General features: G+C 41.0%; 1 protein-coding gene across 3 annotated transcripts in view; it reads left to right on the forward strand.

The window, feature by feature from the left end:
• The window catches only part of WWOX (WW domain containing oxidoreductase), a 1,123,672-nt gene that overhangs the window by 324,412 nt on the left and 777,109 nt on the right, over positions 1–22,151 (forward strand). For 2 of the 3 annotated variants that reach the window (XM_001105944.5, XM_077986932.1), the window contains 2 exons: positions 10,366–10,551; positions 18,392–18,656. In XM_001105944.5, coding sequence (XP_001105944.4) covers positions 10,366–10,551; positions 18,392–18,656 — 451 coding nt within the window. Of the gene's footprint in view, positions 1–10,365; positions 10,552–15,088; positions 16,227–18,391; positions 18,657–22,151 lie in introns of those variants that run through there. The other variant, XR_013412200.1, reaches the window with a different exon arrangement.

The following is a 22,151-nucleotide window of genomic DNA, read 5'->3' on the forward strand; positions in this document are numbered from 1 at the left end:
GCCAGTTGCACCACTGCACTCCAGCATGCGATGCAGAGTGAAACTGTCTAAAAAAAAATTTTTTTTTAAATGCAAACATCTGAAAAGACATCTCAAAAGCCAATCAGGTTCTACAACAGTGGCCATCTGCAGGAATAATCGAGAAAGTTGCAAATCTTGTGACCTCTGGAATAACGGCTGGTAATTATTTGGAACCCAAGCCTGTCTCATGCTAATGTGGTGGCCTTTCATTGATTTTACAAGAGCAGTTTAGATTTGGCGAAAAGCTGTTATTTAAACTATGAACGAAATTTCTCCCAAAGTTAGCTTGGGCCATGCCCAGGAATGACCCAAGACAGCTATCCAGTTACCGGAAACGGGTCCTGATCCAGACCCCAAGAGAGAGTTCTTGGATCTTGGGCAAGAAAGAATTTGAGGCGAGTGCATAAAATTAAAGTAAGTTTATTAAGAAAGTAAAGGAATAAAAGAATGGCTACTCCATAGGTAGAGCAGGAACTTTGGCTACTGGACTAAGGATATGTATAGTTAATTATTGATGATGTGCTAAACCAGGGGTGGATTACTCATGAATTTACAGGGAAAGGGGTAGGCAGTTCCTGGAACTGAGGTTCCTCCCCTTTTTAGACCATACAGGGTAACTTCTTGATGTTGCCATGGCATGTATACACTGTCATGGAGCTGGTGGGAGTGTCTCTTAGCATGCTAATGGATTCATATTAGTGTATAATGACTAGTAAGGATGACCACAGGTCATTGCCATCTTTGTTTTGGTGGGTTTTGGCCGGCTTCTTTGCCGCACGCTGCTTTATCAGCAAGGTCTTTATGACTTGTATCTTGTGCTGACCTCCTATCTCCTATCTCATCCTGTAACTTAGAATGCCTAACTTTCAGGCCTCTAAGCCTAAGCCAAGCCATTGCATCCCTTGTGACTTGCACATATACGCCCAGATGGCCTGAAGCAACTGAAGAATCACAAAGGAAGTGAAAATGCCTTGCCCTGCCTTAACTGATGACATTCCACCACAGAAGAAGTGAAAATGGCCAGTCCTTGCCTTCAGTGATGACACTGCCTTGTGAAATTCCTTTTCCTGGCTTATCCTGGCTTGAAAATCTCCCCCACTGAGCACCTTGTGACCCCCACTCCTGCCTGCCAGAGAACAACACCCCTTTGACTGTAATTTTCCTTTACCTACCCAAATCTTATAAAACGGCCCCACCCTTATCTCCCTTCACTGACTCTCTTTTCGGACTCAGCTCACCTGCACCCAGGTGATTAAAAAGCTTTATTGCTCACACAGAGCCTGTTTGGTGGACGCATATGACATAACCTCCTGGGAATGCAGCCCAGTAGGTCTCAATCTTATTTTATCCAGCCCATATTCAAAATGGAGTCGCTGTGGTTTGAATGCCTCTGATAAACCTATGGGACTAAAGACAAGATGGAGTCAGTTAGGTTAGATTTCTGTCACTGTCATAATTTCCTCAGTTATTTCACAAAGGGGGTTTGAGAAAGATAGAAAATGCTAGAAAGAGATGGGGTAGTCAGTGGTAGGGATCTTGAGGGGTTAAAAAAGGGTAGGGGCTGGTCCCTTTGCAGTAGGAACTGCCACCTAAGTCCACTCTTGCCAGACAGCCTGGCTCTGTCATGAGAAATCTTGGCCCATTGTCACTCCCATTGATGACAACCCCTGCCCCCACCACTAACACCTTAACTACTGAGGGGATGTCCTCTGGCCCAGAAGGAATGCATTGGCTCTAGTTGAAGGGGTTGCTGTTTGTAAATACCATCCCCACAGTCAGCAGGCACAAAGAATGCCATGGGGCCACTCATCAGTAAGGTGTAGGGGCTTTATGTGTGGGTAGATGAGAGCCATGGAGAACGTGCAGGCTGCCCTCCATTGGAATCTCAGGCTCTAAAGAAGGAGGACAACCTTTTCTGCCCTTAATCACCCCTCACAGATGAGAATCCACCCAAGAAGGAAAAAAAAAATCAACTCCTTAAAGTGCTGACTAATAACATCAGTTTTTGGAAAGATACTATTTTTGTTTCCATTCCGTCTTTGTAGTTTGAACTTTTCCTTTTGATAGTCTGTAAATATTCATCATCTCAGAACCTTTTGAATTGCAGTGGCTTTTAGTCAAAACTGAGCAAAATGTGTCATTTGAATAATAAAAACCTCATTAAAGTGAGGCAAAAGGAATTCTTTTCCTTTTGTACAAGCCAATTAAGTGTCTTTACAATTAAAAGTTAAGCACTTTATAGTTTCATATTCCATAAGCCTGTTTTTAGTTAATAGAGGTGACAAGTTTTAGATACAGGATACATATTTTGCCTCTGGTGTTGTGCAATTAACATTAATGAAGGGTATTAAAATTTGGTGAGAGAGGAAAGGGTTTTCCCAGGTCCTCTGTGGGTTCTTGCCTCCAGGCCTGTCTTTGGTAGCAAGTTCCTTGGTTTGCTGAGGTTTGCATTTTCTTGAGAAAATGTACAGGCAAGAATAAAGGTAACTAGAAGAGACATTGTTGTTGTTGAGAAGTATGATGTTAAAATTGCCAGTGTCCAGGCCTGTCTTAGAGATAGGTAAACACCGCAGAAACTGTCTTTGAGGAATTTATTTTGTCTTGTGCATAAAAGTGAACGATAAAGAGACAAAGGAAGTAATAATTACCTAACGTGGCAGGCTAGCAAGATACTGGGGCTTTACCCCTCACAACCATGGGAGGAGGATGTTTAGTTTACCGGGGAGGACACAGGTTCATGGAGGTGAACTAACTGGCCATGAGTCAGGTAAGGAAAACAACGTGGGTGAGCTAGTTTCTCTAAGAACTTGGCTCTATCCATTCCAGGGAGCTTCTGTAAGACAGATGGTATTGTGCAGTAGCCTTGAAGTCAGGTGACCCCCTTGTTTTTTTTCTTGTTTGCGTCATTATATTAGCTTTTTTATTTTGAGACAGGGTCTTGCTCTTCATCAGTTGCCCAGGCCAGTGAGGTGATCACAGCTCACTGCAGCCACAAACTCTCAGGTTCAAGAGATCCTCCCACCTTAGCTTCCCAAGTAGCCAAGACTGCAGGTGCATTCCACGGGCTATTTTTGTTTTGTTTTGTTTTGTTTCGAGTTTTTAATTTTTTGTAGAGATGAGGTCTTGCTATGTTGTCCAGGTTGGTCTTGAACCCCTGAGCCAAAAGATGCTCCTGTCTTGGCCTCCCAACGTGCTGATATCACAGGCATGAGCCACTGTACCTGGCCTGTGTTAGCTATTTCTGATACTTCATTTCTGTCTGTAAATGGCAATCATAATACATGTCACCTAGGGTTCTTAAATACAAAAAGCTCTTAAAAAGTTCCTAACCCATAGTTAGTACTCAAAAAAGGAAAAAAAAAGGTACTAACAGTCCTGGAAAAGTGAGCAAAATATTTCAGATGCAACCTGAAAGGAGCTCAAATGTAAGTCATCTCTTCACTTTGCCCATCTTTCCCTCTTCCCCACAAAGTTTTTAGCAATAGTCCTGTCTTACTACAATCTATGAGTTATCCCTGCTACAAATTAGTAGATTCTGCTTTGATTTGAAGCAGAGTCTAATGAATATTACTAGGTAGGCTTGGTGCTTCAAAACATTTGTGCCTATCTCTTCAGAGTAGCTGGGCCATTGAGTGATTCTGTATTGACAACTGTAGTGGGCACCATATGTGGAAAACAGGTGTTCTCAAACAAATACAACTGACCCCAACCACACCACGATTTTTGAGGTTTTAGGTAGGGGATGGGTGGGAAAACAGATGGGACAACAGAATGAATAATTTCTTAATGAGATCTGGATTACCCAGTGATAGAAGATTTGCATGAACACTTCAAACAACAACAGTGATTTAATACGTTTTTCTAGTTAAAATTTAATGAATACTTTCCAGCAAGCACTTAAAGAATTAATATCGGCTGGGCGCGGTAGCTCTCGCCTGTAATCCCAGCAGGCTGGGAGGCGGAGGTGGGTGGATCACGAGGTCAGGAGATCGAGACCATCCTGGCTAACATGGTGAAACCCCATCTCTACTAAAAATACAAAAACAAAATTAGCCGGACGTGCTGGCGGTCGCCTGTAGTTCCAGCTACTCGGGAGGCTTAGGAGAATGGGGTGAACCCTGGAGGCGGAGCTTGCAGTGAGCCGAGATCACGTCACTGCACTTCAGCCTGGGCGACAGAGCGAGACTACATCTCAAAAAACAAACAAAAAGTACCAATTCTCCACAAACTCTTTTAAAAAATAGAAGAGGAGGAAACAGTTTCTAACTGACTCTGTGAAACCACTATTACTCTGACAACAGAACCAGACGAAGATATCACAGAAAAAGGAAACTTTAGATCACTTTCTCTTATGAATAGAGATACAACAATTTTGTACAAAATGCTAGCAAGCCAAATTCAGCCACATATATAAAGAATTGTACATTATGACTAACTGGGATTTATCCAAAGAATTCAAGGTTGGTTTTACATTAAAAAATCAGTCAATACCATTATAGTATATGGTATAATAAAAACACATAAAAACACATTTTAAAAAGGTCCAACACTCTGTCTTGATGAAAACTTTTAGTAAACTTGCATCAAAGTGGCATTTTCTCAACTCAATAAAGGGCATCTGCAAAAAAACCACAACTGACATCATACTTAATGCTGAAAGATTGAGTACTGTTCCCTTAAGATCAAGAAATAAGACAAGGATATTGACTCTCACCACTTTCATTTAATATTCTGCTAGAAGTCCTAGCTAGGGCAATTGGGCAAAAAAACAAAAAAGCAGAAGACTGAAAAAAAAAATCCAGATTGGAAAGAAGTAAAACTGTGTTTATTTGCAAATGAAGTCACCTTATCTGTAGAAAATCCTAGAAATACACTTAAAAAATATTAAAACTAACAAGTTCAGCCAGGATAAATGTAGGATAAAAGTTTAATATGCCTGAGTCAATTGTATTTCTATATACTAGCAATGAAGGCATCCCATGTTCATGGATCAGAAGATTTAATATTGTATAGCTGACCAAACTCTCCAAATTATCTACAAATTTAGTGCAATCTCTATTAAAATTTCAGTTGACTTTTTTGCAGAAATTGAAAAGCTGATCCTACATTTTATATATGAATGCAAAGGAACCTGAAGAACCAAAACAAGCTTGAAAAAGAATAGCATTGAAGGCCCTCCATTTATCAATTTCAAAACTTTCCATAAATCTTTAGTAATAAAGACAGTGTCATACTAGCAGAAGAATAGATCTATAGGTAATAAAATAGAATTGAGAGTCCAGATGAATCCATGTATATGGTAAATTGATTTTCAGCAAGGATGCCAAGACAATTCAAAATAGTCTTTTCAACAGTGATGCTAGAACCACTGGGCGTCCCCATGCAAAAGAATGAGGTTAGATCACACTTGCATAAACTACACAGAAAAAAATAGCAAAATAAATAAATAAATAAATAAAAATGGGTCAGAGACTTAAGAGCTAAAACTGTACAGCTCTTAGAAGCAAATATGGTAGTATATTTTTGTGATGTTGACTTAGACAATTATTTCTTAGATATAACCCCGACAGCACAAGTGACAAAAGAAAAAAAAAGATAAATTGGGTTTGATCCAGAATCAAAAGTGTTTGTGCTACAAACGATACCATCAAGAAAGTATACAGATGATCTACAGAATGGGGGAAACATTTACAAATTAAATATCTAATAAGGGATTTATATCTAGAATAAAGAGCTTTCACAACTCAATAATAAAAACTCAGTTAAAAAATAAGCATAAAATCTAAATAGATATTCCTCCAAATGTGATACACAAATTGCCAATGAATACATAAAATGATGTTCAACGTCATGAGTCATTAGGGAAATGCAAATGAAAGCCACCATGAGATTCCACTTCTTAGTAGGATGGCTAAAATTAAAAAGTCAGATAACAAATACTTAGGAAGACATGGAGAGATGAAAGTTCAAATACAGTCCTGGTGGAAATGTAAAATTGTACGGCCACACTGGAAAACAGTTTGGCCATTGTTCAAAAAGTTAAACATTAGGTTACCATATGACCCAGCCATCCCACTCCTAGACGTATTCTCAAGAGAAAAGAAAACATGCATTTCCACAGCACTTTACAAATGAATGTACATAGCAGTGATATTCCTAGTAGCCAATAAATGGAAACAATCCAAATATCCATCATTGGTGAATGGGTAAACAAAGCGCAGTATATTCATATAATGGAATATTATCTGCCCATTAAAAAGAAATGAAATATTGATATATGCTACAACATGGATGAACCTTGCAAACATCATGCCAAGTAACAGAAGCCAGTCACAAAAGACTATGCATTTTATGGTTCCATTTAGTATATACAATGTTCAGAATAGGTGAATCTATAGGACAGAAAGTAGATTAATGGTGTTTTGGGGATAAGAGTGTATGTAGGTGGGTAGAGGGTGGCTAGTGATTGCTAATGGGTTTTTTTTTTTTTTTTTTGAGTTAAAGTGCCATACAATTAGAATGTAGTTATGGTTATACAATTATTTGAGTATACTGAAACAGTTGTACAGTGTACATACATAGATTTTTTGGTATGTGAATTATATTTCAGTAAAGTTCTTTAATTAGTTTATGCTTATTGTAGAAAAGTTGGAAAATACCCAAAATCATAAACAGGAAATAGAAAAAAAGTAATCCTGACTGGATATCTGGAAATTCTTTTTGGGGGGTATGGGGTATGAATCACACATATAAAATTTAATTTCCTACTTTTTCAATTAAATTGAGAAAGTTTAGGAATCTTTGGCTTAATCATTGTTTATCTACTCCTCTTGCTGGATGTTAGGTTGTTTCTAGTTCATATAGAATTTTATAATTTTAGTTGATGTATCATGCATTCTTGGGCATAAGCTTTTATATGAAGTTTGAATATTAGGAAAGAATTTTGGAAGCTATATTAGTTTTCTAAAACTATTATAACAAATTAACACAGATTGAGTGGCTTGAAACAACAGAATTTTAGTCTCTTACAGTTTCAGAGACCAAACATCTGAAATCAAGTGGTCTACAGTGTTGGTTCCTTCTAGAGGCTCGAAGGAGCATCTGTTCCGTGCCTGCCTCCTAGCTTCTTGTGACTGCCAGCCGTCCTTGGAATTTCTTGGCTTGTGTCTAAGTCACTCTAGTCTCTACATCTTTCCATCTCCTTCTCTGTGGGTGTTCCTTCTCCACTTCTCCTTTTTTGTAAGGATAGTCATGTCATTGGATTTAAGGCCCACCTTAATCCAAGATGATCTTGTTTCAAGATGTGGGCTTAATCACACTTGCAAAGACTCTTTTTCCAGATAAAGTCACATTCACAGATCGCTACCATTCAACCCAACCCACTATGGAAGCAATGGGGTGGGAGGTACCATTCAACCCACTATAGAAGCAGTGGCATATCAAAAGGATGGGAGGTAGCCATGGGAATGGTCTGCCCCAGGTGCACGCAAAATGGGGAAGCATTTTGTATAGAATGGAAAAACAACAGCAAAGATAGCTAAAAGTTGATCTGCTTTTTACAATCATGTGCTGACAGTTCTAAACATTATCAGTGATAAAATACTTCTCCCTAGTGATATTAACTGTGCCATTTCTGCTGCCCCTGCTACATACATGCTTTACTGCTTGGAAACAGGATTACTTGGTGAAATAATATGAACCTTTCAATTCTCATGATACATGTTTTCAGCTTAATATCCAGGGTGCAACCCCCCAACTTTATACAAGGTAATACAAATATAATAGTATGAATACATATGCTAATTTGATAGAAAATATTTTAATGTTTACTAGTGTAGTTGGAGGTGTTAAGTATTGCACTGGTTATTTGTAATCTAGTTTTATAAAATTTCTAATGTCACTGTTTCTGTTAGACTCTTAGAAGACGCGTGGTTCTCTCATAGATATGTAAGAACTGTTTATATAGTAAAAATATGCGGCCTCTAAATGATTGCTTATATTTTTCACTTTTGTTTTACTTTTTTAGAGAGCAGAATATTTAATTTCTATAAAGATTTTTCTTTATGTTTCCCTTTATTGCATGCCAGTGTTCGTTTTTTAAAAACTTGTAACTCTTAGGCTGCGATGTGAAAACTGTCTTTCTTTTTTTTTAATTTGGAGACAGAGTTTTGCTCTAATGCATGCAGTGGTATGATCATAGCTCAATGCAGCCTTGAATTCCTGGGCTCAAGTAATCCTCCTATCTATCTCAGCCTTCCAAGTAGGTGGGAGTACAGGCACACGCCACCACACCTGGCTAATGTTCTGGTGGTGGTTGTTGAGATGGGGTCTTGCTGTGTTGCTCAGGCTAGTTTTGAATACTGGCTCAAGTGATTATCCTGTCTCAGCCTCCCAAAGTGCTGGAATTTCAGAGGTGAGCCACTGTGCCCAGATTTCTCTCTCTCTCTCTCTCTATATATATATATATATATTTTTTTTTTCTTTCTTTGAGATGTAGTCTCTATCTGTTCCCCAGGCTGGAGTGCAGTGGCATGATCTCAGCTCACTACAACCTCTGCCTCCTGGGTTCAAGCAATTCTCCTGCCTTGGCCTCCCAAGTAGCTGGGATTATAGGCGCGTGCCACCACACTGGGCTAATTTTTTTATTTTTAGTAGAGACGAGGTTTCACCATGTGGTTAGGCTGCTCTCGAACTCCTGACCTCATGATTTGCCTGCCTCAGTCTCCCAAAATGCTGAGATTACAGGCGTGAGCCATCGCGCCCGCCCTTATTTTTATATATCTTTCATAACGTTTCTATCTCTTTCTCTCTCTTTCTCTGTTTCTGTGTGTGTCTGTGTCTGATAATAAAATACATTAAATTTTATTTTATAACGTGTTTTATAAGGTCAGTAGATTTGTTTGTGATTTTAATGGCTGCATAGTGTTCTATCATGTGGGTATATTCTAAATGTAATAATTCCTCAATGGTGTATTTAGTTTACTTCTAGTTTGCTGCCTTAGTTTATCACAAACATGGTGAATAGCCTTGTGTATATTTTGTTGTACAATTCTTATTGGTACATTATGATTTTTCACCAGTATATATTTACTTTTTGAGAATTTAGCTTTTTGATTCACATGAAAGGATTACTTTTATCGTTAACAGTTTTATTATGTTTGTGAGGCCTAGGCAGGAGGATTGCTTGAGACCAGGAACTCAAGATCACCCTGGGCAACATAGCGGGAGTCCGTCTCTACAAAAATAAAAAAGAAATAAAGTAGCCATGCATGGTGGTGTGCCCCTGTAGTCCCAGTAACTCAGGAGGCTAAGATCGTCTGAGCCTGGGAGTTTGAGACTGCAGTGAGTTACGACCACACCACTACACTCCAGCCTGGATGACAGAGCAAGATCTTGTCAGAAAAAAAAAAAAAAAAGATTAAATATATACAAAATAAGAGAGAATATTATGACAGGCTTCTACTTACCTATCTCTAGGCTTCTTTATAAAATATTCATTTAATCTGATCTCCACAAGAAATTCTGTATCTTTAAACAGTATGTACCTTCTCTTTAGACAGAGCATTTACCCCCTTGCTATGCTTGCTTAGCACCTACCAAGTCCTGGGTCCTGTGTCAGTTGTTTTGTTTTTTCTTTGTTTGTTTGTTTGTTAATTTGTTGAGATAAGAGTCATGCTCTGTTGGTCAGGCTGGAGTGCAGTGGCATGATCTCAGCTCCCTGCAACCTCTGCCTCACGGGTTCAAGCGATTCTCCTGCCTCAGCCTCCCGAGTAGCTGGGATTACAGACATGCACCACCACACCTGGCTAATTTTTTTTTTGTATTTTGATAGAGATGGGGTTTCACCATGTTGGTCAGGCTGGTCTCAAACTCCTGACCTTAAATGATCCACCCGCCTCGGCCTCCCAAAGTGCTGGGATTGCAGGTGTGAGCCCCCATGCCCGGCCCTATGCCAGCCTTTCTAACAGCATAATTTCTCCTTTATTACTCATAACTATTTTAAGGGCTATTTTTATTTACAGACAAAATGAGACTTGGATGAATTAAGAAAGACGGAGTTAATCAGGTGGTTGAATCTGAGTTCCAGCTAGGGTGACAACTCTTCCCGGATTGGCTGTCACTGTCCTGGTTTTCGCACTGAAAGTCCTGTGTCCTAAAAAGCCTCTCATTCTCAGCAACAAAGGACAGTTGCCCACTCAAAGCCATGCGACATTCTAGGGTATCCTATTTCTAAATGGTTGGAATCTAGAAGACGGAGAAAGAATTTCTCATTCCTGAAGGAGCATTGATTATGCTTGGTTGTAGTGTTTATGTTCACATCATGTGGAATATTTTATTTTTCAGGCCTCTTCATGTGCTTGTGTGCAACGCAGCAGCTTTTGCTTTACCCTGGAGTCTCACCAAAGACGGCCTGGAGACCACCTTTCAAGTGAATCATCTGGGGCACTTCTACCTTGTCCAGCTCCTCCAGGATGTTTTGTGCCGCTCAGCTCCTGCCCGTGTCATTGTGGTCTCCTCAGAGTCCCATCGGTGGGTTTGAATTGCATATTTGTTCACTTACCCCCTTTCTCATACCAGCTAATATTCCCCCAAGGCTCTCATTCTGAAAATAATTTTCATTAGTCCTACTTGAGACATGTGGGTGGACTCAACTTGGCTTACTTAATTTTTCCAGGTCTTTTTTGTGTGTGTGTGTGATTGTAGGGGACTGTTGAGAAGGACTGTCTAGAGCAACGAAGATTGTTTTTATGACTGTACTTCAAGCTCCTCATCGATTTTGCTTAGAGATGGAATAATAATTGATGAAATCTGAATGGCGTGACCTTTATTGATTTGTAATTCAACAACTTCAACATCTTACCAAGAAGAATGTGCAGTTACTCTAGCAGGAGAAACAATGCAATTAAAGCCTGCGAGATGAAATCCAATTGTTTTATAATGAGAAATTAGGGAATTCGATACAGACATTAGCTGTGTAATTGTGGAAAGGGAAGTACTGTAGTTAGAGCATATTAGAAATCTGGCCATGCCTCTTTTGGTTAAAATTTCAATTAAAACATCAGATGGCACTTTTTTCCTATTGCCATTAGGAGAATATTCAATTGACTGAAAAAGACATTTGAAAATTTCATCGTATTTTCAGCAGATTTGTTTCTAGAGTTGGATAAACAACTATTTGTCTAGAGAGAAATATTCCGAAAAGACAAAGGCCTTGCTGGATGAGGCTGGATTTAATATGTGTTAGGGAGATCTCTCTTTCACGTTTGCTTGGTGTGTGTTTTTGGGGGGGAGTTTACACTCTTAGCAGAGTAGCTAGAAAAAGAAATAATGTGAAAGGGGCGCATTTTTTTCTTCCTTCTTCTCCGTCTTAAGTCCTGAAATGTTTTAGTGACCCAGAATGAAGCTTACTTTTTTAATCATACTTCCATAAAATGTAACCCCTGGGACTTGGAAGAGATAGACCAGCCAAGGGTTAGCTTGAAACCTTTATCACTCCCAAACACAGGGGCTTATGGTGTAAGTGACACACTGCAGATAGATTTACTTTTGCCACTTTAAATTTATGATGGCTGAAATGAAAGGAAAATGCCAGTAATAATCCTCCCCCGTGTTAAAAGACATGAAACATCCAGTAATTAGGTGGTAACAAAATCTGGACAGCCTTATCTTTGCAAATCACACCAGGTTTGTGAAAGAAAGTGGAGTGGCCCTGTTAAGGGGCGAGGGAGGCTACTGTGGGGGCAGGCAGCAGAGAGAGCTCCAGAAATAAATCTGCCAGCCCCAGTCATCCACCAGATGTGGAGGGCACCACGGGATATGTTTAAATGAGCTGGTATTTAATGGGAGATTATGTTGAATTGTCAGCTGCTCACTCTCCTTTGTAAATCTGTATCTGAAGTGGTATTTTGTGTGATGTCTTTGTTCTCTCCTTAACTACAGTGTAATTCATGCCTACTTTGGAGATCCGAATCTTAGCTTCATTTAAAAGATTAATTTGAAAGGAAGGGACTTGGACTCTTGAATTAGACCTATCTTAGTTTGTAGGGAGGCCTTCCTGAGATGTGTTGTCGTGTTCACTCCTGTCTGATGGCTGGCACTAGTTTTCTGCTTTCCAATTATTCTTCGCACATTGTTGTAATTACTATTATTTTTTGAGAGAGAGTCTCGCTCTGTTGCCAGGCTGGAGTGCAGTGGCGCGATCCCAGCTCACTGCAACCTCTGACTCCCAGGTTTAAGCGATTCTCCTGCCTCAACCTTCTGAGTAGCTGGGACTACAGGCATCCACCACCACGCCCAGCTAATTTTTGTATTTTTAGTAGAGACAGGGTTTCACCATGTTGGCCAGGATGGTCTCGATCTCTTGACCTTGTGATTCGCCCACCTTGGCTTCCCAAAGTGCTGTGATTATCAGGCATGAGCCACCGCGCCCGGCTTCTTTGCACATTATTTAAAGGTGTTTTAACAAAATGGCAATTTCCCCAGGCTGGCTTGTGTATTACCTTTGCATTGCATCCCTTGGCTCCCATGAGCGAGCGTGGTGACTTGGTGCACAGGCGGTACGTGAAAACACTTCGCTCACTACCCAAGAACCCAGGGCCCTAAACCATGCTGTAAAATGCAAGTGTTGATATCTAATTACCTCCATAAACCTTGGCAGAATCTCTTCGTTGGAGTCAAGACCCCCTGTTAGGGGAAAAAATAAAGTCCTATGTTTGCAGAAAATATTATACTAGACTGCCCCAAGGCAAAATACTTATTAGCCTTCCTGTGTCTTCACTGTGTTTTAGTTACTCATCTGGAATCCGAGCAACTGAATTGAGTTTCTGCGTACCTAGAATACATCATAGTGAAATGAGAAGTTGACTTCCTTGCTGTGAAAAAATTTCAGATAACAGTTAAAGTAGAATGAAAAGGGCAGAGTGCTGGTTGAACAACCCTCAATGGCTGCAGCTGGATCGAGTGCCAAATTGCCCTCTCCCACCCCACACACAAAATCACGCAGTGACACACATACATACACACAAACACACACACACACACACACACACACACACACACACACACACACGGAGTTTCTGAGCTTCCGTGTAGATAGAATCCAGCCTAATTATTTTAGGCGGGAATTAAAAAAATCCTCAATAAAATTGGGCTTGGTGGCACATGCCTATAATCCCATCTAGTAAGAGGGTGAGGTGGGAGGATGGCTTGAGGCTGGGAGTTTGAGGTTGCAGTAAGCTTTGATCGTACCACTGCACTCCAGCCTGGGTGACAGAGTGAGACTCCATCTCTAAAATAAAAATTAAAAATTATTAGTTAAAAAAATGCAGTATAGGCCAGGCACAGTGGCTGATACCTGTAATCCCAGCACTCTGGAGTTTGAGATCAGCCTGGCCAGCATGGCGAAACCCCATCTCTACTAAAAATACAAAAATTAGCCAGTTGTGGTGGTGGACGCCTATAATCCCAGCTATTTGGGAGGCTGAGGCAGAAGAATTGCTTGAACCTGAGAGATGGAGACTGCAGTGAGTGGAGATTGTATCAGTGCAGATTGCACCAGTGGAGGGAGATTGTCATCAGCCTAGGTGACAGAGCAAGATCCTGTCTCAAAAAAAAAAAAAAAAAAAAAACCCCAAAAAGCAAAACCCCCACGGTGTATATACAAGAGTGGGCGGGGGTGGGGTGGGGGCCTCTTTTGTAGGGACATGGATGCAGCTGGAAACCATCATTCTTAGCAAACTATCACAAGAACAGAAAACCAAACACCGCATGTTCTCACTCATAGGTGGGAACTGAACAATGAGATCACTTGGACTTGGGAAGGGGAACATCACACACCGGGGCCTATCATGGGGAGGGGGGAGGGGGGAGGGATTGCATTGGGAGTTATACCTGATGTAAATGACGAGTTGATGGGTGCTGACGAGTTGATGGGTGCAGCCCAACTCGGCATACACCAACATGGCACAAGTATACATATGTAACAAACCTGCACGTTATGCACATGTACCCTAGAACTTAAAGTATTAAAAAAAAAAAAAGTGGGCGGGGGGGTCCCCTTACAAAGCAAGTGTTACTGTCCACAGAGCAAATGTCAATATCTTAATGTACTAGTAAGGGAAAATTCTGTTAAGACATAATTGTTTGGCTTTGTCAGTTTGTCAACTTGAAAACAGAGTCGGCAGCATCTGAAGAGTTGTTTTATTACCTGTGGAGCTGAGAGGTGAACATAGTCGTTTTTCAGGAAGCCTCTTTTGGCTCAGAGAGATCAGAAGCCGGCCCACACTTGCCACTTCCTGGAGGACTGTCAGTGCTAGCTAATGAGACTGTAAAAGTGGGATATCTGCCCAGGAGACAGTGGGGAAGGAAATCAGGGGTCAACCTTATAGGGAAGGGCTGTTTGCAGAGAAAGTGCCTGCTATGTAGCAGCTGGTACTTCTCCATCTTGAAACTGTCCTTCCTGGTTCTCATTTTTCATCATGGGATTTTTTTTGTCTTATTTCTAGATTAGGAATCAAGAAGAAATGACTTTCTCCTCTTAGACATTTAATTTACTCGGTGTTCCCTAGTCATGAGATACTTCTGTGTTATCCTTAAATACCTAAGTGGGGACCTTATTCTTAACAGTAGAAAATCACTGTGTGTGATGATGGTGTATACCTGTAATACCAGCCACTCAGGAAACTGAGGCGGGAGGATCCCTTGAGCTCAAGAGTTGAGATCAGCATAGGCAACAAAGCAAGACCTTGTCTCTAAAAAAAATAACAAAAACCAAAAGCCCTAAACATTAGGAAGTTCCACATGTAAACATTAATGGAAAACATAGAAGAGTTGAACCTAGTGGTAAATTTTACCTTTAGGGCAAGACTTGAAACAAGGGAAACTGTCAAATTCTCGTCATGGGATTTGCATTCCTTTGTTTTTTATTAAGGACTTGGTCCTTGGATTGGAATATCCAAACCCATGACCAAACTTGAATTGTCTGATTCTGTGTTGAGTCCTTACTATGTGTCAGGCACTGTAGTAAGCAACACTCGAGTCTTACAGTCTACTTTCCATTAATTCACAGTCTCGTTTTGGGATCAGGTGATCAATTGACTTACAGTCTGGCATGGTGATAACAGAGGAACAACGTACAGACAGAACGGCGAGCCATTTCACCGATCTTGGAAGGCCAGGAGTGTCACTGAACACTAGGAATGGTGTCATGACCTGGGTCCTGAAGAGTGGATACTTAATGTCCATGGGGACATGTATTTTTGTCTGCCTTCCATGGCTTCTTTCATTCTCTCCCTAACTTCCACCAAAAAAATCACCATGATATCCAGCTGTGGAAGAGTTCATTATGGGGAGCTTCCTAGAAGAAGTAGTCCCTGAACTGGGTCAGGCTAAACAAATATGCCAAGAAGGATTTCCGGCAGCAGTTGATAAAAGATGAGTAGAGAGAGGGAATGGATGGTACTATATTCCGTACCTTTTGGATACTCTCTAAATCCTTGTCCCTGTTGTCTATGCCATGTTGATAGAGTTTTCAAGTCCTGTCCCATACCTGGGATCACTGGATTCTCATCTCAGTAGCACCTTTGTGTGACAAGTCTTCTGTAATACCTTATTATGTTGAAATAAAGTTCGCAAATAACATAACTTACATGTACAACTATATTTTTAATTCGATATGGTGGCTTTACTGTAATGCAAAGAAAAAATAACGGAAACAAAATGGTGTGTGTTTCAACATGTGAATGCTTGGGCCGGGCTACAGGAAAGATGGAACATATGTATCCATGCATGAATCACCTTGAGTGGACTCAAAAAAAAAAACACACACCCTTACCAGGTGTATGGTATTGCAGACTCCAGTACCACCAACCTTGAGTGAGGCCTGACTGTATTAGTCTGTTCTAATGCTGCTAAGAAAGACATACCTGAGACTGGGTAATTTATAAAGGAAAGAGGATTAATGGGCTCATGGTTCCACATGGCTGGGGAGGCCTCACAATCATGGCCGAAGATGAAGGAAGAGCAAAGGGATGTCTTACTTGACAGCAGTCAAGAGAGCATGTGCAGGGGAATTCCCATTTATAAAACCATCAGAGCTCATGAGACTTACTCACTACCACGAGAACCGTATGGGAGAATCCACCCCCATGATTCAGTTTTCTCCACCTGGTCCTGTCCTTGATGCATGGGGGTTATTACAATTCAAGGTGAGATTTGGGTGGGGACACAGCCAAACCGTATCAGTCACCCTCCAAAAATCACACAAAATCTGAAAGTGCCTTCATTCATTCTACATGTATATTGTTGCACTACCCACTTGGAAATTCAGTGGATGTTTCTAGGCTCAGATAATTATCCACAGGCTTTTCATCTGCATGAGAGTCCACTGGGGCAATCTTCATTGAGCAAGACTTCATCTGCATTGCAAGACATCTTCCATCCCTGCCACCATCACCAGCGATCATCACGACAACCAGAAGGCCTTCATATATTTTCAAATTTCCCGCTGAGTTCCACTGCCTTAGACAATTAAGCTTGGAAGTTGGACTCTTCCTGTAGTTTGAGTACTTGAAAATGGGCAGCCAACAATTCCTTTCAAGATCTCATTTCTGTATCCCTGATGATGTCTCTGGCCATCGACTTTGTTGATGGCTTTAGAGCAGCTATGTCATTTAACACTAGAAATTGGATGTCACTGAGTCCTGTGGAAGGGATATTTAATTTCCATTAAAACATGAATTTCATCTGCCCTTGCCATGCTTTTCTTGGTCTTAGCCCAACCTGAGCTGCTGATATTAAGGAACAATAGGATTATTCTGTAATTTTCATTTTACTTTTTGCTTTTTGCTTTTTGTTTTCCATAGCAGTTTTCTAGAGGATTCCCAATATGCTTCCTCATTACCCGGTGCCCAGAATGAACTTATAGAAGCAGAGTATGAGGGGTCCTTTGACAAAGATGAGACCATTTAGAAAATTCCTTTTGTTTGTTGTGATCCATTTTTTAAGGGCAATCACTGCATTGTTGTTATTTAAGAGAAAGAGACAAAGGGAAAGAAACAAACAGCTGGTGTTTAATGACTCCGTCAGACCCAATTATAAAACATCAACTAGTTACGTTGATTTGTGTACATCCATGCCATGGGTATACTTAAAAACATTAGACTGTGCCAGAATTCATCTTGGCTTTGTTTACATTTATCTTTTAAACGTATAAGACTATTGATGGCACCTCACCAAGGTTATAACCCCTTTATAATCATTAATTTTTAATCTAGAAAATAGTCTTGGAGGCAACAAGACTCATCTATATTTTCTTGGACACTCAAATGAAAATATACAGGCCTCAAGCATTAGCTAAAATCATCCAGGAAAGCCTTGTCAAAGGTTAGGAATGTGATATCCTTCTGTTTCCAAAAGCAGCAGCCCTTTATTTAAGATGCTTTTCTGTTTAATTTAATTATCTTTGAACTTCCTGTTGAAGGTTTTGAAAAATACATGTTAGAGGGTGGGGAGGGAGTTCAGCATGTCAGGACTGCTACATTTATGAGTGTGGGCCATTACTGAAGTCTATCTTTGGAGCCAATGCTTTTTTTTTTTTTTTTTTAATTTTTAAATTTTAAATTCTTACTTTTAGAGATGAAAGTCTCACTCTGTTGCCCAGGCTAGAGTTCAGTGGCACAGTCATAGCTCACTGCAACCTCGATCTCCCAGGCTGAAGCGATCCTCCTGCCTCAGCCTCCCAAGTAGCTGGGGCCACAGGCATGTGCCCCCATACCCAACTAATTGTTTATTTTTTGTAGACATAGTGTCTCCCTATCTTCCCCAGACTGGTATTGAACTCCTACACTCAAGCAATCCTCCCTCCTCAGCTTCCTCAAGTGCTGAGATTACAGGCATGAGCCACCACACATGACCTATGTTTGTATTGTTAAATCACCATTGTCGATCTTTAAGGGAGACTTTGTTTTGATGTATGCAAGATTGAATTTTTAGTCATCTCTACATAGTTTTCTCAGATTCCTTTTTATTTATTTATTTTTTAAGATGGAGTCTAGCTCTGTTGCCCAGGCTTGGGTCACTGCAACCTCCGCCTCCCATGTTCCAGCGATTCTCTTGCCTCAGCCTCCCATGTACAGGCATGCCACCACACCTGGCTGATTTTTGTATTTTTAGTAGAGATGGGGTTTTGCCATGTTGGCCAGGGTGTCTTGAACTCCTGACCTCAGGTGATCCACCTGTCTCGGCCTCCCAAAGTGCTGGGATTACAGATGTGAGCCACTGCAGCCAGCCATCCTTATATTTCTAATAAAAATAAAAAGCTGTATGGGAAGTCAGAACTTGGTTGCTTCATGTCATATTTCCTATTTTTAAGATTTACAGATATTAATGACTCCTTGGGAAAACTGGACTTCAGTCGCCTCTCTCCATCAAAAAACGACTATTGGGCAATGCTGGCTTATAACAGGTCCAAGCTCTGCAACGTCCTCTTCTCCAACGAGCTGCACCGTCGCCTCTCCCCGCGTGGGGTCACGTCGAACGCAGTGCATCCTGGAAATATGATGTACTCCAACATTCATCGCAGCTGGTGGGTGTACACACTGCTGTTTACCTTGGCGAGGCCTTTCACCAAGTCCATGGTAAGAGAACGGCTGCTGGCGCCGCAAACACCTTGGGTCCTAGAGAAACCTGCACACATGTGTCTCCACCTTTTTACCTCTTGCAGGCATGAGTCTGGTCTCAGCAATAACATTGTCCTGCCCATCATAAAGGGCTCTTGAACACATTTGCATCAACTTTAGATTAAATCTGTTGGGGTAAATGCGTCTTGGAGGGCTTGGGTGGACCATGTGCGTTTCAGTACCATGTTAAGTATGGCTGAAAGTCCTTATGGAAATGGTGATTTTTTTTTTGTGTTGTTGTTGTTATGTTTTGTTTTTTGGGGGTTTTTTAATTCAGAAACTTTGAAAATCTATTTTGTGGAGTGCTTGAAAACTGCTGTTTTGTGTCAGTAGGTGGACAACAAAGATTTGTGACTACTGAATTTTCAGGAGATGTGATTCCTTTGTTTCGTAGAAAATCTGTATCTGATGTTCTAAATTCTTCTTCTAATGGGTGTAATCCTCTGTTGGAGAATCCTTTGACGGCTAGGAGTGTGTTTTCTTCTTTACTTTCCCAAAGACGATTTTGGATGAATCACGGTACTGTGGTTACATTTGGAAGTGTTTACAAGGGTGATACCATGTTTTTATAATTTGATGTTCATTTATCAGCCATATTAAGAACATTATTCTGTGAAACTGTTTTCGTAGGAAGTAATTTGAATGAAGAAAGCATATTTTCCACAATATATTTGGTAGATTATTTTTCAAAACCAAAAGACTTCAAAAACGTCTTCCTATTAGTGGACACCAGTATTCCAATTACCCAAACTTGAAATCTACTGTACAGAAATCTTCCTTTTCCAAAACACATTTGGCTTTTAGAGATATCACAGGCCTTCACAGTTGAACCTAGGATGTTAATAAAACAAAGCAAAACAACAACAACAAAAAAGAAGTATCGCTGGCCTATTATCCTCCAACCAATGTCACAGCCTTGGAAACCGTCTGCTGCCTTCTCTTACACTCATTCCCACCTCCCATCCTTAACCTTGGTATTTGGGAACGACTTTTAAAACCACATCAAAAGTCTTTTGAACTGCTTAAAAGAACTGCTTAGGAGGAAATAAGTAAGTACATCTTTTATTCTAATCTCCCAAGTGGTTTTTATGCAAAGTAAACAGACATATTCCAAGAGCTGAACACTTAGGATCAGTTGCAGTGAAGGCACGTATGGAGAGTGGTTCTCCATGCCGCAGGGTGGGATTCATCTGTAGGAAGTGATGAATGAAACTTATCTGCAGGTGGATCACAGGGTTTTGAAATTTCCCCATCACTTTGCTCCTGATGATTGTATAAGCGCAGCCTCTACATGCCGGTTTCTTTGACCGTGATTATGCCTCATACTTTGCTCTGTCCTTCAGTTGGCATGAAAAGAAAGAATATGGATCTGAACTGGGTGCCAGTGCCGTTTAAATGAGGCGTTTAGGAATGGGGAGAGGAGAGAGGTGGATTCTTCCTTATTTTCTGCTGGCCCAGTGCCTTCCACATTAGCAAGCCCAATCAACCATCATTTGTAATCTTTGGGTGTTGAGTCATCTCACTAGTATTTGATCACTGATGGGTTCTAAGGAACTTGGTTCGGTGGCATCAGAGAGTTCATTTTCTCCTTCTTCCGTAAGGTCCCTAATCAGAGGGACATGATGGGAAAGATTTAGAGATGAGTCTGTGACTGCATGGAATTTGGTGAAGGGTGATAGAAGCATCTTGCCATTTGTCGTCAACGCGAATGGATGAGGAGTTGTTGACGGAAAATAGTGGAAACTGTTATTCTGTGTCCTGATCACATTGTTTAGGGACTCTGGGCCAGGGCAGGTGGGAAAAGAAGGAAGACAAGTTTGCTAAAATATAAATGCAGGGTAAATATTTTTATTTATTGGAGAAGAATTATTATCGAATATTTAATATAATATGCTTAATAAAGTCAGACTTGAATGTTGGCTGGTTGAACCTAACAGGAGTATTTCTAAAAAGTACCAGCAAATTCAGTTGGGTCGGTGACTGTATCATGATACCAGAGTGTTGCTGTTTTGGGGGTAAGGGTGCTCAGGACTTGGGCTGAGTGGAAAACCAGAATATGGGGTTAGAAGCAGAGGCAGAAGGATTACCATGTGGGGGAGGACGCACCATGAACTGGACGAAGGTTGCAACTCAGTGAGCACCATACCTGGAGTGTGTCCTAGTAATAACAGATGCCCGACCTCCGTGCCTAATTCCTTTGCCTGCCCCACCAGTGTGCAGCAGCCTCTGCCGCAGCCTACCACAGTCTCTCCTGTTTGCCTGGCAGGAGAGCTCAGAGACTACTTGTGAGCAGGTCTCAATGCCTAGAGCAAGGCAAGGCTTGGGAGAAACAGACGTCCTCTGGGAGCAGCCCTGGGTAAAAGATTAAAGGCGCACTAAGCTTTAGGTCCCTGGGTGAGAAAGCTGTGGGAAAATGAGTGGGTAGCTCATGAGAGGGTTTGGAGAAAAGTGGTGACGTCGCAAAAATCCCAGGTTTTGTTGAAGTTGTCTGGGGAGGGGCACTCATAGAAAGGGCAGGGGACGTCAGCATTTCCCTTGTACTTGAGATGGGATTTGACATGGCTTCCTGGTGGTGGCAAGAGAAGAAAGTGGTAACCTGGGACAGTGGACCTCGCAGCTCTCCTGCTAATGGTGCTGATGGCTAAGCTCAGCTCTTACCCTTGACCACTGGAACAACTTAGGTCACCAGCGTTCTGAGTCTGTCTCATTAAGACGAAAATTGCGATACAGGTTGGTGTAAGGACTGACAATAATGCATATAACATCACTAATGATGGATATAGAATTTCTGCAATGATTATAATCTGGCTCTCCAGTAAGGTAGCCATGGGCCACATGTGGCTGGGTTTCTAATTGTGATTGAGAAGCTTAGCATAGATGCAATCTCCCTATCACCAGATGGCTAGTGTGGTCTGCCTTGTCTGCCTATCACCTTAGAGAGGGTGTTTGCTTCTGACACGAGTATTGCTGGAGTACACATTCCATTGCATGAGGTCAAGGGAGCAAGGAATACAACCCAGCCTTGTGTTTGGAAGCCCTGCCTTCATTTCTTCCCTGTAGCCGGCTCCCTTAAGTATTAAACAGCAGTATTCTAATATCAACGTCCCTTTTTTATTTGCTGTGACTTGCTGTGACTACGGTGATTTTAGTTACAGTAATTAGGTCACCCTTCATGGAGTCAGGCTATTTTAAGTGCCTCTTTAAGGCATATTGTTGCAGATCAGTAATTTTACAATTGGATGTTCTTGTGCAACTTTATTAAATGTAATCTGTCTTTTAAATGTTGCCCTTTTACAGTTATACATTTCTAATTGTTGCTGTAAATGCATTATCACTTTGAAATTAATTAATTTTTCCATTTTGGCTGCCTGCAGTATAATAATCACTAATGAGAAACTCACAGGAATCAATTCTCAGCACAGCGGCCCCTACTGGTAAAGCCGTGTCTCTGCC

Source organism: Macaca mulatta, chromosome 20, assembly GCF_049350105.2.
Source record: "Macaca mulatta isolate MMU2019108-1 chromosome 20, T2T-MMU8v2.0, whole genome shotgun sequence".
NCBI lineage: Eukaryota > Metazoa > Chordata > Mammalia > Primates > Cercopithecidae > Macaca > Macaca mulatta.